Source organism: Motacilla alba, chromosome 1A (assembly GCF_015832195.1).
Source record: "Motacilla alba alba isolate MOTALB_02 chromosome 1A, Motacilla_alba_V1.0_pri, whole genome shotgun sequence".
Taxonomy (NCBI): Eukaryota; Metazoa; Chordata; class Aves; order Passeriformes; family Motacillidae; genus Motacilla; species Motacilla alba.
The window spans coordinates 14,423,947-14,441,037 of record NC_052031.1 but is presented as its reverse complement, the minus strand read 5'-3'; the positions used below and the strand labels follow the sequence as shown (position 1 = coordinate 14,441,037).

Here is a 17,091-nt window from a genome sequence, read left to right as displayed (position 1 = left end):
TGCCTGGAAAACTCATAGTCTCCAGTACAAAATTAGAAGTATTATTGGTTATAAGTTTCCCTGGCTTTTCAAACTTCATTTAACATAAAATGAGATACAAACTTTTGTAACTGATGAACTTGAAGAATGAGTTGCAGCAAGACTGCTACAAGTATAGGGGAGGTGGAGGGAGTAGACACAAAACTGTTTCTGAAAGAGCAAGGCTTCTGGGAAGAACTTGCAAATCACACGATTAACACTTAACATTTACCTTTGTTAAGCTACAAATGATTCTGAAATGCCAAGATCTATGGGAAGAATCAAGCTTTTCAGCTCTGTTGTCTCACCTTCACTTTCCATTCAGCATCCTACCAACACCTGAAAGCAGGCCCACATTAATTCACTAACCAAGCATACCCATGAATCAGATGGTGGTAAGCTTCATGAGGTGGTATGGCTTAACTCCATCTACATTTAAAGCAGGAGTTAAGAAAATAAATCACAATGAAGAGTATCACTCTTGTTTTGGTGATTAACTGATATGATAATGCTGGCATCCATCTCTATCACTCACTATGGATAATGGATCAATACTTGAATAAGAAGCTATAAAGCAAGCTAGAAAGATATAACCATCTTGTCTATACAAAAAACAACAACAAAAAAAGCACCACCTTCTGAATGTGCACTTCTCATTCCAGTGGCATAATGAAAAAGGATGAAAAAGGGCATGCAAAATACCAGCAGGTATTAAGGTTTTCTTCAAGGCAGAAGAGTCTGGCAAATAAAGAAGAAATGGCACCTTGGAAAAGAAGTTAACTACTGGATTTGGGCATGCTCCATATACAGGTTAAAGATCTTCCAACAATGCCATCTGTTTGTGAGTTTGCTCACATAATCAACAACCTAGACACTACAAGGATCTAATCAGCAAAAAAAAAAATCCAAGAAGACCCTCCAGCCATGTCAAGTATTTATTAAGCTCTCTTGCTACAGAAGAGACAGAAAGAGAGAACAAAATAGAAAACAGAAGAAAGAAAGTATGTCTTAATTGTGTGGAGAGCTGACACTGCAGCCCTTATGTGTGGAAGGTGCAGAATAACCCTCATGTCATAGCATTTAACAGCAAACACTGCTTCACTACCCAGTTTTAGCATTTCAAGTTTAAGAGAGCTGGACAATGGAAGCTTTAAAATCAAAAAGGATTAGGTAGCAGTACAATGAATTTGTCTTCAATCTTTCATTTCTCAATCAGCACTCAGTTTTTCCCCTTAAGAGTTTTCAATATGAAAACCTGACGTGGAGAATCACACAGACAGTAATTTTCTCTTTAAAAAGTGAATATAATTTTAATTGATCTACATGAGCCCCTCTTCTCCCAATATCCCAACACTACTAGGTCAAAACAAGTTTTGGTACTCATATGTAAGAAGGAGGTTAAATACCAAAGTTAATCCCTTCAGAAGGAAACACATTTTTGTGCGGAAGTGACAGTGGCATTTTAAGTGCCAGTGGCATTTTAAGTGCCAGTATTCAACTGGTTTACTGTAACACTACTTCAAATAAGAAAATACAAGGTATGCTGGACAATCATCCAGAGATCTGACCAGCACACCTGATAATCCCATGCAGCAGCAAAATGTTTGGTTTCCAAAAAGAAAAGAGTTCTGTCAGGCTGTTTTTCTACAACATTCATTGTGTAAATAAACATGTAATTTTAAGTATTTAATTTACAGAGACTGGATAATTCCTCTTGTTCCAAACTCTACTTGTTTATCTGATGTTTAAAATTAAGATATTCACTTAAGTCAGTCCTAAAATCCTCAGACTCAGCCTTCCATAAGGGCCCACAGTCCATTTTCAGAGATGTACTATATATGTACAAAGATTTGCTCTTTCATTTTAGAAGTTAATAGCTTTGCCAAAGGATGCTGCTAGGTTTGCTTCCCTGAAGGCTTCTGACACCGTCTGTAGGGAGCAAACACAAAAAGTTACAAGTCATTAATAGCTACATGGACTAACAGCATGTTTGTGTAAAGGTGTTCAACAGCCCCTTTAGAAAACACTTACAGGATGGGCATGGCAAACTCTGGCTACATCTTCACATGATGCTCCATATTCCATAGCAAGGGCAGCTTCATTCACCATTTCACCAGCACCCTGTAATTTAATGGTACTTGCAATTAGCACAAATTCTTATGCAGTTGTCCAGGATCTGCTGAATAGTAACAGCTTATAAATAAGCATTTTCTGCTGAAAAAAGAGAACTTATGTTTTAACCAGTACTTCATCTGTGCCATAAAGTAAGTAATGCACTCTATTTGGTGACTGTGGTCAAACCTAACATAAATCTAAACATTAATGTGAGTATTAGTTCTCATTCCTGAGAGTTGTGCAAAAGCTAGGCATTTTTCCATGAAAGGAAACCTAGTCAAAACTTCAATGCTTCCCTGAAAAGTTAAATAGATAACTAGGTCAAAACAAAAAGCATGTTACTACACCTACACCCTCATTTTTAGTTGCTGTATTTATGCATATTTACTAAGAGAATTTGTATTTGAGGAGTGAAAAATAGTAAAACCTCCTCTTACATTTTTAGCACTCAGATCCACAACCATAAGATTTTTTCCCCCAGTCCTTTCCCACTGAAGAAAATTAGATTTGTTGGTATGAGACAAAGTTGTGCTTCCTTTAAGGCATGTTGGTTTCTAAATTACTACAATTGCAAGAGAAAGCAAATAGCATAGAATCTTATTGAGAACAGTTTGGTGTTTCTCTTAAAGAAAGCTATACAGAAAAATGTATGGACGTGTTTCTGTAAACGTACTTTGAAAAAAAGTATTTACAGCTAAGAAACAAAACAGACAAAGATTAGGGTCTAACTTTGGTTTAAAAAAAAACCCCAAAACAAAAACCCCCTAATCAGGGGAAATCCCACAGGATTTTTTTTACTCCAAGTTCCATAAACTACTGACCCCAGATTTGGTGACTGCAGCATAAGATTACCACCTCTGCTGAAGTCTTTAGTTGGAGAGAAAGAAAAAAAAGAAAACACCAATGAAAAAGCCACAGCCTTTTCAGCTCCCTCAACTTCCAAAAGTTGAATCAACAATTCCTGCTGTTCTCTCAAGTATTTGGCAGCATTCATGAAACAAAACAACAACCAAAAAAACCCAAACCAAAACAAAAAACCAAAAATAAAACCCACATAAAAACCCCCAAAAACCACAATAAACACCATCACCAAAAACCTCACCACACAAAACCTGTCAAAGAAACCAAATAAATAACCATAGCAATTCAAGAGGGAAAAAAAAAAAAAAGTTGGGTTTTTTTTTTTAGTTACACCAAAGTAACTAAAAAAGTGGGAAGGAAGGCATGGGTGCAGAACAGAACTGTAAAAAAAAAATATGGCGAACTCAAACCTTCCTGTTTACAAACACCACTTCTAACTCAACAGCTATGCAACACTAAATAAAAAGCATGTTATAAGTCCAAGAAAACACAATTGATGATACTTACTGAGCCTAAAATGTGAGCACCCAACATTCTGTCTGTCGACTTATGACTAAGTATCTTCACCATGCCATCTGTGTCAGCATTTGTCTTTGCTCTACTGTTTGCAGCAAATGGAAATTTCCCAACTTTGTATTCTACACCCTGCAAAACAGATGTGTTACTGAGTTAATGACCAACAAGAACAATGTAACCAACTGTTACGTACATGAGGAGAAGCAATGCAGAACTAAAACAGGAAACACAGCAATGTACATGAACTATCACCATAAATGGTGTAAGAGTGTACAAAAATTAATTTGTAAACAAACAATATTAATGTCACAGAATGCAAGTTTTTAAAGATAACTGTTCTTGGGAGAGTGGCATGCACAAGAGCATCACTCACTCACACCCCCTAAGCAATAAAGTCAAATGCAAAAATTTAGATAAAGTAGCTAGATAAACAACTAGAGAATGAAACCAAGCTCCAAGTGGAAAAACAGTTTTTGCTGGAAAAGAAAACAAACAGTACCTCTTCTTTCAGCTGTTCTTCTGACTTGCCCACCCAGGCCACTTCAGGGTGAGTGTAGATCACAGAGGGAACGCAGTTATAGTCAATGTGAACTGCTCCTCCAGCCATGCCCTCTACACAAAGAATGCCTTCATCCTCAGCTTTGTGGGCCAGCATAGGTCCAGCAACTACATCACCAATAGCATAGATGCTATCAGACCAATGAAACAGAATTAGACACTGTTTAAAAACATCCTGGCACACCTGGGCTACCTTACATAAGTCTGTTTGAAACATGTTACTGAAAACTCTAATCAAAACAGATTAAAATACTTCCTTTTAGCAATTTCCACAGAATGACCACACTTTAAGAGGTACTTAGTGACATGAAATAGACAGTGACTTTTAAATTATAAAACTTCAAAGGCCAACTAAAATTTTTTAGCTACTGAAATGATAGAATATATTGAGTTTTCTTTTCAGAAAAGGAAAATATGTCCTGTTATTAAAAACCAGAAGTGCTTTAGTAAGTTTAAAGTTTAAAAATAAGAGTTCTGCACTAAAAAAGAGGAAAAAAAGTTAGTCTTACTTACTTTGGAATCTTGGTTTGGAATCTGTTGTTGACTGGAATTTTCCCCCTCTTATCAAGCTCTATTCCAATTTCCTCAAGACCTAGATTTTTTGTAAAAGGGCGCCTTCCGATGCAAACCAGAAGCACATCACAAGTTATTACTTCGGCCTTGCCACCAGCAGCAGCTTCAACACTACAGCAAAACAAGAAGCAAAAATGCTAAGCTGTAAAATTGTAGCCTCATCTCTCTCTAGTAACTAATATGACCCAAAATGGTGATCTCCTGGCTGGGTCTGGCACCCAAAGCACGTCATTCAGCCTGCCCCACGCTTCCTCCTTGCACGAGTTCAGCAGTAGAAGAGGGAGGAAGGGGCAACACCTCTTACTGCATTTCCTGACAATTGTCTGAGAGAAATTCAGGGTGTATTTTCACCAGCAAACAGCATGATCAGATAGGATCAAATCTGTACAGCAAAGTCATTGCTGCTGAGTACTTGCCACCCGGTGTACATATACTCTGTATACAGTATATATACTTTGGGGTGGGATAGGGCCATGTATTCTGAGCAAGCTTTCTTCTGGCCCAGGAACCAAACACCTGTTAGCAGCTGCCATGCATCCCTCAAGTGCATCTTGTCTTTAATTGCACCCAGAACAAGTTCAGTTCACACACTCTGAGAGCACAAGAACCAAAGCATGGGAAGTGAGGATAACTGGAAGTGTGTTTCAAAAGCATACTCCGAACCAAAATGATACCCTAAAAGTAGAAACAGACTACATGAGAGATCCAACCAGCATCATCATGGCATGCAAAGAAGCCCAGCTCCTGGAGTGATGGATGACAGACTGTCCCAAGCTACAGTGATACAGCAAGTAAAAGTCACCATAGTAAGTCTCCAGTGAAAAAACATTTAAGCTTGTTTTTGTGAAGTAACATCAAGCATTTTTTGAACTACAGTTTCTGCATAGAAAATCCATTAACACAAACAGAATTAGTGCATACTTATGGACTTTTACAAAGCAATTTTGCTTTAGGTATTTCTATATTAAATGTTCATGTATAAAACTTCAAAGGTCTTGAGTAAGACCATTAAAATAAACTCTTTGGGTAGTTTCATTTATTTCCATTCAAGAACAATAATATCTCTGCCAGGCCTACCCTAAGACAAAATGACCTTCCAGTCAAGACACAGTCAAGAATTAATGGCTTGGAAATGACTGTATGAACAATCATGGTATTTATGCTAGTTAAAGCAAAGAAGAAAATATCTTCCATGAAAATAATGATTTAGAGTTCTGTTTTTATTAATGATCTCATTGTAACTGGTTTTATGCCAGCAAGCCCCCAAGTCAAGTCAATGGAACCTCTCCTGTATAAGCAACTTAGGACTTAATAACTCCAAAATTATGAGCTCTGTTAGCTGTTAAAGAAAGATAAACATTTAAATGCACTAAAGAACTATTTTTTAAACAGGAAGGAAAATTATTATCAGACTGTATTTTTAACTGGGTTTGATGGATTGTGAGGAAGAATATATTCCGCATTCCTTTAGTTTTATGTTTAACACTTACGCTACATCTATTTTTCCATCTGGTCTCTTGGTAGCACCAGTGACTTTGGTGTTCAGTTTAAACTTGAATCCCTGCTTCTGAAGAATGCGTTGGAAGTTTTTAGAGATCTCCATATCAATTCCCATTCCCCCAACATGGCCCATGAACTCAACAGCTGTCACATCTGCACCAAGGCGCTGCCAAACTGAACCCTGCAGTTACAACAATACAGGTAAAGAGAGTTTTTGAAAAGCAAACTTCTGATACTTTCACTTTAATATTTACAACAGACTGTAAACTCTTCTAAAGCAGGATAACATATAACAGCAAACTGATCAGTTTCTACAGACATGATGTAAAATAAAACAAGTTCAACTTCCCCCAGCCTTTCCATGAAAAGATTTATCATTGTTTATTTACAGACACAAAACTCCCATGATAGAATTCAGGGAATGAGGCTTTTTAAGAAATAGCTAACAAAATCACTAAATATAATTCATGCATGTTTTATACTATAGGTAATAGAAGAAATTCAAAATCAAAGAATCTGAAATAAAAACCCAAAGGGAATTGCTTGTGATGCCCTAACACCACTACTAATTAATCAAAACAAGATTACCACATTAAGAAAATTTTACACAACAAAATGGAGCCTCTGCTTGTCCTGTCTGTATTTATAACCTTATCCATGATTATCAGCCTCACCAACAAAACCCATGTACACCCTGAACATATTTACCTACAGTTACCCACATCCACCCAAAACAGAATTTCACTTTGCTAACTCTTTCCTAGCCTATTGGTCAGCAGTTAAGCAACCACTTGGCAGATGAGCACAGCTTCAAGCAGCTGCAAGACCAGCAAATATAAATTCTTTTTGAAACATGTAGGTGTGAGGTAAAAGGACTCAGGCCACGATGAACTACAAAGTCTCCATGCTTTTGGCTGATAGAGTATGTACTACCAGATCACATTAAATATCTCTTGAGATTAACTACTAAACACAAGAATTCATCCTGACTGTGCTGGCATTCCCTCACATCCCTACTGCTCCAAAAGAGACAAATACATATGCAAGGCTCTGGATGTTCCTCCCTAACTTCTTTGCTTATACAACCAGTTATAGAAGTACTGACCCAACAAACACTTATCCCAGCTTTTCTGGTAAAAAATGGAGCTAGCAGGCTATGAAGTCTGAACAGATTGACTACAACTCACTGAACTGTTCAAGCACAGCAAAACCATCAAATACAACGAAAAAAAAACCACCTTTTTTCCTTTACAGATTAAAAGTCAAGTGGTTTAAACATCCTCTCACCAGTTCCACACCAATGACTCCTGCACCAATGACAACCATCTTTTCAGGAACTTTTTTCAGTGACAGCGCACCAGTGGATGACACAATGTTATCTTCATCAATCTAATGACAAAGAAATGCACAAAAGGAGGTTTGCAATCTCTTTTACATATTATATAAAAAACACGTGATGTGCAATCAGGCACAAACCACTACTACACATTAAATTGTGTGGCTATGAAACACTGAAAAGGAAGTAAAATTAAGTTCAAGTACGTACAGTAATTCCAGGGAAGGGAGCAACTTCTGAGCCTGTGGCTATGAGGATGTTCTTTGTGTTGATAACTTGTGTGCTGCCATCTTCTTTAGTTGCAGTGACTTGGTTTTTGCCAGTTATTTTTCCAAACCCAGATACATGTACAACCTTTAGTAATCAGAACACAGCGAGTCAGGTTCAAGTAAGTGAGGCTACATTTCACCTGAATCTCACTAATGTTTAGAGATGCTGCTAAAACCTCTCTCTCCATCACTACCTGGTACAAATCACAAAGTAACTGTAAACTAGTAGGAATAGGAATAGTATAATATTCCTTTAAGCAGATTAAGAATGAAAGCACTGGGCATTTAAAAGTTTTCTGGAAGAGAAAAATCCTAATTCTGCCCTTGTCACATCACTCTAATTTATGTGGCAATATGAAAATGTAAGAAGTAAGAAGTTCAGATCAAAAAAAATGGATATACCTCAGTATATAATCCAAACTAACCTTGTTTTGTTTAAATAAATGAGCAATTCCACCCGTTAAGGCCTTCACTGCACTACTCTTCTGTTCCATCATCTTCTCTAGATTCAAACGGATTCCTGTAACTAAAGTTAAAGCAAAACAACTTGCTTACATCAAGCATTGCAGAGTGTTAATGTTAAAGAAGCTAACCTCAACAGTTAACAGCTGGCACAGAAAGATATGTTGAATGGCCCTAAATGCTAAAGGTTACATTTAACAACTGCTATGCTGAAAATCAATATTGCACTTTTCAGCTATAACTTATCTATCCAATATGCAGAGTTCAAAGAGCAGACACGTTCCTAAGCCTCCAAATGGCACATAAAGGATATATTATTTATAACTCTAAAAATGTTCTGACCAGAAAACCATACTAATCAGGTTTGAAAGACTAAATTTACTTCTTGGTGAAAACCACTTATGCAACAGGCAGTGAGAGGTCTTCACTCACTTTCAATTCCTCTATTAGCGAAATCTTTTCCATGGGCCAAGTGATAGAGATGTGAGTTGTTCAGCAAGGCCTAAAACAGACACACAAAAATGTGAATTTGGACATACATTCACAAGAATAGTTATTATAAGGAAAAAGAATGATACTATTTGCAAGATGTTCACACTCTTGTTTGACATTTACATATTTGAAAAGGCGTATTTCAATCACAGAAATTGTACAGAGTAGCTCCTACTGAAACATTCAATAAAGTTTCATACTTTACATAGAAATAGAAATAGAAAACAGTTAAATCTTTTTGCTCATTTCACCATAGAAACTGAAAATTACTCCACAGAGATTAAAAAACAAAAAAGGGAGAGACGAAGTAGAGGGAGAGAAAGGTAACTGTGACTGATGGCCAAAGAGAAGATACAGAATAACTGGATGAGGAAAATCTACACTAAAATGCCTGTTAAGATTTTAGCCTGTGTAGACATATATGAGGTAAATTTTGAGGTTTTGTGAAGTTTCTGTAACTGCATAGCCAGCTGAGCTGAAGCTGGAGAGCTTGGAGCTAGCTCAGGTATATGGATCTTCCAAATTCATAGATAAAATTAGAATGGTTTTTATATGGATGGCTAAAAATTAGTAGCTTCAAATTCAGAAGTTTTATAATTGTATTTTGATTAGAAATAACAATATAGTTAAGGCAGGATCTTACTAAGAAAATTGATTATTTTGTTTAGCCACCCCAAATATGAAATTATCTGTATCTTTGCAAGGACAATGGTGTGAGTTTGCAAAGACTTAAATCTAAAGCAGGCACAGTAAAAGATTCAAAGGGCATTTTGAAATACTTGCCTTATCTACATATGTTTGTGTAAAACTAATACTATCAACATAAGATAATTCCATTTTTATAATTTTTATCAACTGCCTTTAAAAGTAATTTCTCTACTTCAAATAACTGTTACAGCCCCAAATTTGTAACATTCACATTACATAAAAAAATGCAAGCACTACTTAAAACTTTAGCAACTAGAAAGAACAAAAAATCCATGCCCAAGGTATTATTTTGGGTGGTTTTGTGGAAAGGAATATATGAATCATTTGTTATTGCCTTGGTGTACAGAGCCTACATATCCTCTTCTTAAGTTTACTTATTCGAACGAATTCTAGATACATTCAAGTTTAGCCATGGGTTCAATAGTATTTTCATAAGAAATCTAAAGGATAAAAGAATAAAAGGATACTTGAGAAGTTAGTTAAATAGATCCTAGCAGAGTTTCAAACTTTCAAGGTGACACTGTGTGGATTAACGTGTTTCAGTGGTGCATCAATATACTGAGATACCTGAAACTCATTAAAATGATTACTAAAGTGTTTAGAAAAATTAATACAATTTAAAAAAAAACAACTTAGTATTTATACTGTATTTTCTCCTCCCATGCTAATGGAACCTCTTGAGCAAAAGGATTAGAAACAGCAACACATTTAGGAGGGATCTTGTTAAGAATATTACCACAGCCATCACAAACCTGGCCTTAGCAGGGTCTTCCTCCACCTTCTGAGGCAGATTCCCCAGCAACAGCCCTGTTCTTACAAAGGCCAAGGTCTGAAATTACTTTAAACTAGACTGACAATGTCAATTAGGAAGTTCTTATTAATATCTTCTTGCTTCTCCTTTCTTTCAGAGCGCATGTGTTGGACTCAGTTCTTTCTCTCCACATCTGTATTACTCCACACAAGCACCACCAGCCTCACCCTCCAGGCCACTCTTACACGTACATCCATCTTGAGAAACTCCTTCCTAATCTCCTTCCAAGTCAAGCACATCATGTCAGCTGCTTTTAATGAAGCTATGACAAACGTGCACACTTACCTTGGATGGAATACATCCAACATTCAAACAGGTTCCCCCTAACGTTGCATTTTTTTCTACACAGACAGTCTGAGGAGGAAGAACAGAGGAAAAAAAAGAAATTTTTAGTAATATTCTGCCACCATTTCCTTATAGGCTATCTCACAATTTGGAATTGATGACAAAGACATTTGTCAACTTATCTAGTAATTCTACCTTTACAAGTGTCCCATTAATTTAATTCCTAGATTTATTTTATGGCTCATGCTTCCCTTTCCTCATTTTTTGTTAACTTAAAACCCACAAAATAGCTCTCTGCAATCAAATTCTCTACCAAACTGCACCAGTTTACTGTCTGCAAACAACAGCCACTGCACCATTCATACAAGTGCTACTTGTATGCATTTTTTAAGTCCTACCACAAAAATCTACAAAGGAAATAATAAATACAAGATTCAGTCCAGTGAAGGATGTTCCCCTAACAATTACAGAAAAAACTGCTAAAAGCAAAACATGTAAATCTTGAGAAGATTCATAAAAACAAGAAAAAAACTGGTAAGTGAACTGGCATAGATTACTATCCTACAAAACTATCTTTTCTTCAAAGAAAACAAAACAGAACAAAACATCCAAGCCACAAGGAAGGAAAGAACAAATTTTCTTTACTGTAAGGAAAGAAAAAACAAAAATGAAGTACAGCAAAAACAAACAAAAATAAGGTCAATAACAACAGGGATGGAAAATATTTCATCTCCTTCTCATTAAGCTGACAACATCAAAGTGTGCAAAGGACAAAAACAACTGCCAAAACTTCATTTAAAAACAGACCACTGGGAGAGAGAATGAAGGAGAGATTATCCCTAAACCATTTTTGTAGAAACAACTGGCATTTCCTTCTTTGGAAGGCACACACCTATTCAAAGTAATTGTAACCTTGGTTTACACTCTTGAGAGTTCCAGTCTACAGAGAGGCAACTACCTAGGTGAAAGCCTTTCACAATTTCTTTGAGTTGCTGCTTTTGGGCTAAGGTAGGTGATGGTAACACGAAGAGCAGAATTCACCAAATCAAATCACAGCAATGTTCTGAGACATGCTTATCCCTTGCCTCCCCTTCCTCTTGTTTTAAGCACATGAATTCATGAAACACAACACAAGGGCTTTAAAAGCTGCACCATGGATCAAACAGCATCAGGTTGCTCCTACCTTTACCCAACAAGGATGCTCTGCCTCATCCATTTTACATAAACTTCACTGACAAGGCCAAGCAAAGCTTTTGGAAAGCCAATACCCAGAGAACACTGTTGGCAACAACATGGGATGCTGTGGTGTTGATACAAGGACTCAGTGCTTGAGCTAGTAAAAATAGCACTAAAATTCAAATTTAAGGAATTCAGTAGAGCAGAATTAGGTTCTTCTATGGATGGTGTAACCATACAATCTTTTTGCCAGTCCACTAAAAACATGTCCTTAGATTCCTCAAGGACACCAAAAACATTTTACATGTTTATTCAATGATAATGGTGACATGCACAAATATGTGCAAGCATTTTCCCCTCTCTAACTAGCTGTGCAATAGTGTCACAGAACTATTTTTTACTATGATGAAAAACAGAATCCAGGGCACTTTTTAACCCCCTGGTGCATGGTATCCTACTGTTAATTACAGATATGAAGGACCCAAGGACAGTACTGTTCCAAGAAAAGCTGCTTTATAGCCAGCCACAAAAATAGCTTTGGAATAACCAAACATGAACTCAAATGGCAGAATGCCACAATTCAATTAAAACCTGCACCACTGAGCACCATTTTTTCTCAGGTTACTAGCTAAGTAACCACATACATCCAGAAGCAAGAGTACTTATATGACAAAAGAGTAATTCACAAAGATGTGTAAAGACAATTCAGTTATTTTGCTCTATGTCACAGGCAGATGTACAACTTAAAGGAATCTCAAACATTTGCATTTTGGTACAGTTACATATTAGAAGGCTGAAAGATATCCAAAAAGATGTTACTGACACCCAGTTGTGGGAGTACTGACCAATGAGGGACAAGACTCATAATTACAGACAAATTCAGTTTGAAGGGACCTCCCCTGGAGGCCATCAACTCAAATCTCCTCCAAACACAGCCAACATCAAAGGCATTGAGGGAAATGATTCTGCCCCTCTACCCTGTCCCACCTGGAAGACTGTGTCCAGCTCTGTGATGTCCAACACAGGACAGATCTGGATCTGCTGGAGCAAGTCTGGAGGAGGCCACAAGTTGATCACAGAGCTGGAGCAGCTCTCCCATGAAGACAGGCTGAGAAGAGTCTCTCTCCAGGGAGACCTTACAGCAGCCTCCCAGTATCTAAAGGGGGCTTGCCAGAAGTCTGGAGAGGGACTTTTCACAAGGACATTTAGTGACAGAAACAGCCTCAAGCTGAAGGGCATAGATTTAGATCAGCTCTTAGGAAGGAAGTCTTTACTGTGGGGGTGGTAAGGCACAGGAATAGGTTGCCCAGAGAAGCTGTGGATGCCCACACCTGAGCGCTCAAGGCCAGGCTGGATGGGTCTCTGAGTAACATGGTCCAGTGGAAGGTGTCCCTGTCCATGGCAGGGGAGTTGGAACAAGGCCAGCTTTAACACCCCTTCCAAACCAAACCATTCTGTGATTCCACGATGTATCAGATGGCTCAGGGCCTTGTACAGCCAAGTTTTGAAAGATGAAGACTACATGCTGCGTGGGCCCCCCATTCCTGTGCTTCACTGGAATTTATCACCAGGAGTTCTTGTCCTTACCAGGTGGTCAAACCAGCTCATTTCAGTCATGAAGTCTATTTTAGGTAACTCAGAAACATAGTGACATACCAAACAGCAGAAACATGCTCAAGACTGCTAGCACCACCTTCTCAGAGTTCCAGATAATTACAAGAATAATGCAGTGCCAATAGTGTCAGTTGGTCTCATATTAAGAAGTGAAGGCAAAAAAATATCCTGAAGTCACATTCTTGATTTTTGTAAGTTTAAAAACATCTGAAATATATTATACAACTTATACATTATACAACTCTGACAATCCTTAATTAAACGACACGCCACTAGTACACATCAGACAGAAACTGCCTCTTCTGAAAGGCATTCAAAGACAAGGGGCAGAACAACAGAGATGAACATAAATAAACTAAGATACTACAGTATTTCTACACACATTTTTGCCTCTAAAATTCTCACATGGCAGTAGAATTCCACTAATCACATTCAAAAAGCTTATCAGTTGAATATGGCTTTTTCCCCTTCTGAGCTCCCTCAGTCTGTTCTTCAGAATAGTTTTCCACCAGTCTTTTTGTCAGACATGATCTCTTTATTTTTCCCTTTGTTGAGAGAAAAATTCCTTCCTAGCACTGTTTTCCCACCTTCTCTTTCACAAGAGTATAAGCTCACCTCAATTATCAGTTCCAACCAAAAGTAAGCTGTCCTAAGCAGCTCTGTCAGTAGCAGGGCTACAGAGAGTAATATACAGCCAGACCTCCATTTCAAATTCTGCATAATGCAGGTAAGCAAGGTAAGGAAAGATTAGCAAAAGATGTCAATGGCATCTGATGACCCAAGATGTGACAGAAGGATTACAGTATCACACAGACACCTTTCAAGTGCACCTGGATGAGTATTGTGCTGAGTGAAGTCTCACCTTAAACCCAAGCTGAGCTGCTTTGATAGCAGCAACATATCCTCCAGGCCCAGAGCCAATGACTGTGACATCAGCATCAACTGAAACAGAGAACAGCTGAGTTACTTTTTCCACCAAAACAATTGTGTATTTAGAATTGTTCAAGTTAATGAAATAGGATTAAATAAGGAAGCTACACCTCATATGTGAAAGTAACTTTCTGGACAGGGAAAGGTTGTGTAATGGTATTCATTCCACAAGAAAAATAACCAGTCTTAAATTTCACAAGGAAAACAATGTAAAATGACATCAAGAAACTGAATTTCCCATCATTCTTGCTCTAAAGACTTTAAGAACTTAACCCAAGATGTCTCGATATTTTACTGTACCCTTTTTTCCAACACAGCTTCTATTGATGTTTAGCACCAAACATAAATGCTTACTGAGTGTCACAAATTTATAAAGGGGAAAACACGGCTGCGATAGGTATCCGTACAAACTCTATTGATTATAGAGCAGTGGAAGCTATGAACTTTGTACCTAGCTCATATCTTGTAACCACAATCTCTTTTAGAATATTAATTAAGAACAGTGATGGTGAAGTTAAACTTCTGTTTATAGCTTTAGCTTGAAATCAAATTATGCAAATAAACCACAGTTTTCATCTAAACCTCCATCCTGACATGGATTTCATCTGGAAGGCTGATTTCTGAGTTTGAAGTATTGTTTTGGTTTTTTTTGTGGGGGTTTGGGTTGGTGGGGTTTTTTTTTGTCCAAAAAAGGTTTCTCACAAGAAATTACCTTGATCAGCATAGCACCTTTGTGGCACTGCACAAACTCCCTGAAGACCATGATGAATTCGATCAAAATGGCTTCTCTAGAAAGGAAAAAAAACCAAAAAATAAAAAGAACCCCTTGGTTTTACAAGTTTATGTCTATCCTTGAGGAAAAGTGAGCATTCAGCCACATACAGACGAATATACAGTTACTGTCACCAGCTAACCAAAACAGGAACAGCACGACTGAAGCACAGTGGGCACTGACCAGAACCAGAGGCAAAAGTTGCTCTGCCACTTACCTGTTCTGCCACCTCAGTCTGTCATCACACCTTTTCTCAGGTGAGTCTCACCTCAGGCTCACCTCTAACTACAAAACTTTCAACTCTTTCAACTCTCAAACCACATAATTACACAGATTAGACATCCACAGGAGTTTATGAAGAGTCTTGTTCCGTAACCAACCCCTTCAGCCACTTCCTATGAACAGGCAGCTGTATCTCATAGGAGGTTCGTGAGGGCAAGTTTTTTTAACCTTTACGAAAAAGTAACGGGACAGCACAGAACAGCTGCTACAAACACATCGAGGGCCGATCACCCTGTAACTGGAGTAGAGGATGTCCCTGGAAGCATTTGCAAAGCCCCCAGCACCGCAGCCCAAAGGCCGGGGCCGGCTGACGGCGGCGCTTTTTGCAGCCACCACGGCCGCGGCCTCCCGCGGGCCGGGACACCGAGGGACCGGCACCAGCAACGCACACGACAGCTGGTCCCTGCCGCTCACGGACCCGGAGGGCCGCCACAGCCGCCGCGTCCCCTCCGCCCGCCCGAGCGGCGAGGGAAGGGGACAGCGAGCAGGGAGGGGAGCGCGGCCAAGGCCCGCGCCCGCCTCAAGGCGCCACTGCGGCCCCGCCCGCCCCCACGCACGCCCGCTGAGGGGTCTGAAGAAAGCCCAGGCCCGAGCTGCCCGGCGCGGCTTCCGTCCCTTGTCCCCTCCCTTGCCCTCGCCTCGCCGCCCCGCCGCTGCCGTACCCGAGCGAGCGCGCAGGAGACGCGGCCCCAGCGCTGCATGTCGGCGGTGCCGCCGCGCCCCGGCCGCTCAAGGACTCCGCGGACGCGCGCAGGCGCAGGCGCAGTGCCGGGCGGGGCGGGGCGGGGCCGGGCGGGCGCGGGGCCGCAGCGCCGGGAGCGGACTGTGGGCGCGGGCTGTGGGCGCGGTGCGGGCCCGCCCCGCCGCCAAGGCACGGCCACCTGCCGCAGGTGACATCGGAGCACATCCAGGCGGGTCCCTCCGGAGAGGGAGACTCCGCGACCGTCCTGGACAGCCTGTCCCAGTGCTCTTGCCACCCTCAACGTAAAGAAGTTCTTCCTCATGTTGAGGTGAACCTTCTTGTGTTTCACTTTATGGCCATTGCTCCTCTTCCTGTTGCCGGCACCACTAAAAAGAATCTGGCACATCCTCTTGGCACCAGTCTTTGAGATATTTCTAGAATCAGAGAATCATAGAATATGCTGAGTTGGAAGGGGCCCATCAGGATCCAGCTCCTGGCCCTGCACAGGACCCCCCAAGAGTCACACACTGTGCCTGAGAGCATTTTTCAAACACTTCTAGAACTCTGTCAGGCTGTGACTGCTTCCCTGGGGAGCCTGTTCCAGTGCCAACCACCCTCTGGGTGCAGAAATGTTTTCTAATATCCAACATAAAACTCCCCTGATTCAGCTTCATGATACTTCCTCGAGCCCTGTCACTGATCATGAGAATGAAGAGATTGGCACCTGCCTGTCTACTTCCCCTCACAAGAATGTTCAAGACCACAATAAGGTCTTCCCCTCAGTCTCCTCCAGGCTGAACAGACCAAGTGGCATCATAAGTCCTCATAAATCTCCTCATAAGGCTTCTCCTTCAGACCCTTCACCATCCTCACAGCTTCCTTTGGATGCTCTCTAATAACTCAGTGTCTTTTTTGTATTGTCATGCCGAAAACTGCTCCCAGGATTTGAAGTGACACTCTGACAGTGCAGAGTAGGGTGGGACAATCCCCTCCCTGGCACAGCTGGTGATGCCCTCCAGGACATGGTTGACGCTCCTAACTACCAGGGCACTGCTAATTAATATTCAACTTCCCATTTGTACATATTGATGAGAACCCTTCTCAGTCTTCTCTTGACTAAGCAGGCCCAGC

The 17,091-nt window shown here is 39.9% G+C and overlaps 1 protein-coding gene across 1 annotated transcript; it reads right to left on the bottom strand.

Annotated features, from left to right (window-relative positions):
• Positions 1 to 937: 937 nt before the first annotated feature.
• DLD (dihydrolipoamide dehydrogenase) lies at positions 938 to 16,080 on the bottom strand. Its single transcript, XM_038154700.1, has 14 exons — positions 15,941 to 16,080; positions 14,937 to 15,012; positions 14,157 to 14,236; positions 10,505 to 10,573; positions 8,641 to 8,710; positions 8,172 to 8,272; positions 7,688 to 7,831; positions 7,429 to 7,530; positions 6,132 to 6,322; positions 4,582 to 4,752; positions 4,010 to 4,199; positions 3,502 to 3,639; positions 2,050 to 2,139; positions 938 to 1,947 (listed from the first exon to the last, which is right to left on the bottom strand). The coding sequence occupies exons 1-14, from the start codon at positions 15,977 to 15,979 to the stop codon at positions 1,882 to 1,884; spliced, it is 1,527 nt and encodes a 508-aa protein (XP_038010628.1). The 5' UTR covers positions 15,980 to 16,080; the 3' UTR covers positions 938 to 1,881.
• Between the last annotated feature and the right edge of the window lie 1,011 nt (positions 16,081 to 17,091).